This window comes from Poecilia latipinna, unplaced genomic scaffold, assembly GCF_001443285.1.
Source record: "Poecilia latipinna isolate Pla-1442-1.1 unplaced genomic scaffold, P_latipinna-1.0 Scaffold1251, whole genome shotgun sequence".
Taxonomy (NCBI): domain Eukaryota; kingdom Metazoa; phylum Chordata; class Actinopteri; order Cyprinodontiformes; family Poeciliidae; genus Poecilia; species Poecilia latipinna.
The window spans coordinates 196,763-198,722 of NW_015113867.1; the positions used below are offsets into that span (position 1 = coordinate 196,763).

At 38.6% G+C, this 1,960-nt stretch overlaps 1 protein-coding gene across 1 annotated transcript in view; it reads right to left on the reverse strand.

Moving 5' to 3' along the window:
* The window catches only part of LOC106960988 (ryanodine receptor 2-like), a 106,812-nt gene extending 105,108 nt beyond the window's left edge, over positions 1-1,704 (reverse strand). Inside the window, exon 1 of the mRNA XM_015054422.1 lies at positions 1,551-1,704. Within this exon, the coding sequence (XP_014909908.1) occupies positions 1,551-1,631 (81 nt within the window). The 5' untranslated portion in view covers positions 1,632-1,704. The remainder of the gene's footprint in view (positions 1-1,550) is intronic.
* Between the last annotated feature and the right edge of the window lie 256 nt (positions 1,705-1,960).

The window sequence follows — 1,960 nt, forward strand, 5'->3', positions numbered from 1 at the left end:
GGTGGAGCTTAGCTTACATATTTGAAGTTGTCCAACCGGAGCAGCATATTAACAACTTAATCCTCATTATAGTCCTTCATGGATGTCGTTTTTCTTCCCGCTTACACGTATCAGGACACAGAATAGTGACATTTGTTGAGTATCAGTGACGTTCATTTAGGATGAATGCGACCTGGACGTTAGGTCACATTTAAATCGGATACATATCAAATATATCCAAGTGGCCTTGGTCAAATTCAAAAAGAATCTGACCTGTATTTTTCAGACAGTCATGAAAAGATCAGATTCAGGTCATGTTGCGTCAAAACAAATTGGAATTGGGTCACTTGAGGCTGCAGTGTGAACGCAGCCTTAGATCATGATCTTCTCGTATTAATACTTATCAGTCATTACATTATGACTATCAACAAGTTACAATAAAATGACTTCACATTAAGGGTTAAGATTGGTTTAAGGTTTAAGCCAATGACCTGAGGCGGGGGCTTTGTGAAATGATTTTACTATGTGGCCCTCGGCTTCAATTCAGGAATGGTACCAATTTGGCCCACCAGCACACAAAGTGTTGATGCAGATGGACACTTTTTATAACTTTCTAAATGTAAATCTTAGTAGAAAGTGTTAGGTGTAAAACAATCGTTTCTTTCATTAAATATCTTTAGTTTAATATTAACTACGTAGAAAATATTGCAACAAACATGAAAAAACATGAATTCTGAAGCAGACATGGCTGCATCCACTCACTAAAGTTGATAATACAGCATGAATTTCCAGAAAATTAAGAAATCATATCTTCACTTTACTTAGACAAACGTGAGAATTTAAGTATTTCAGGTTTTCAATTGTGTATAAATTGTTTTTTTTAATAGTTGAGTACTTTCTTTCATTTAAATATTGCATGTCTGTTAATTGGTAAACAGATAAAACAAGTTTTATTTGCTTAACAAAATTAAAAGTTTTACTTTTGAATTCATTATGTTAGTCTGCTAGATAAAAGGTTTGGACATCAAACTCAGTGGATCACAGCTTATTAAGTACAGCAGGAAAAATAAGTATTGAACATGTCAGTGTCTTAGTCTAGTTAAAAAATTTTGTGTCGTTTAAAAAAAAAAGACGGTCTATTACAAGAAAATATTCCGTTAATGCGACTCCTGGCGTACACATGAGGTTCACAAACACCGATGTAGTATGTTTGTTGTGTAAAGGCCAGCATATGTAAAGGCCCATATGGGACCCATATGGGACCCATATATCAGTCCTCCTTTCCCCCACATGGGGCCCACATAGGCATGCTGGCAGGGTGGCTAATTAATCCTTATCCTTTTTGGCTATTAAATGACTACCCTTCCTTCACCTACAGCCACAAGACTTAACACAACCTTTGGCACAATCGGCAAAACTAGTTCAGCAGGATTCCTAAAAGCATCAAAACTACGGCTGATGTTCAGAGCCCAAACATAAAGTATTGTTTGGTAACCACATGGGGACCTGATTAGTAGTGACTGTGATATTGTAGACAGGACAGAGTGTGTCTGTGTAGAAGCTCTGCTTACCTCAATGTGTTGGTGGTTGGGGGGCACAGGCACAAACTGAGGCAGCCTCTTGCTGAGCCACATGGTTACATCCCGGTTCATATTGACGGCGAATGGCTCATAGCCTTCCTGCAGGCCACAGATGGTGAAGTACTTCAGAGTGCTGACATCTTTACCAAAATCCATCCTCCCAACCTGACACATTCCCAGACTGCACACTGGGATGAAGCCTGGGACAGACATAAGCACTCAAGTTACCCATGGTGCCTAATTCATTTTGTAATACCACAAACAGGGGATCTGTCAAACTCAGTAAGATGTTGTCTTCATTACATAAAAGAACCAGATTTACACAGAAACTACAGAGAGGTTTGTGACCTGTTGAACAGGTTAAATATCTGGACTTCTGGGTCCGTATTCTCAAAGATTCT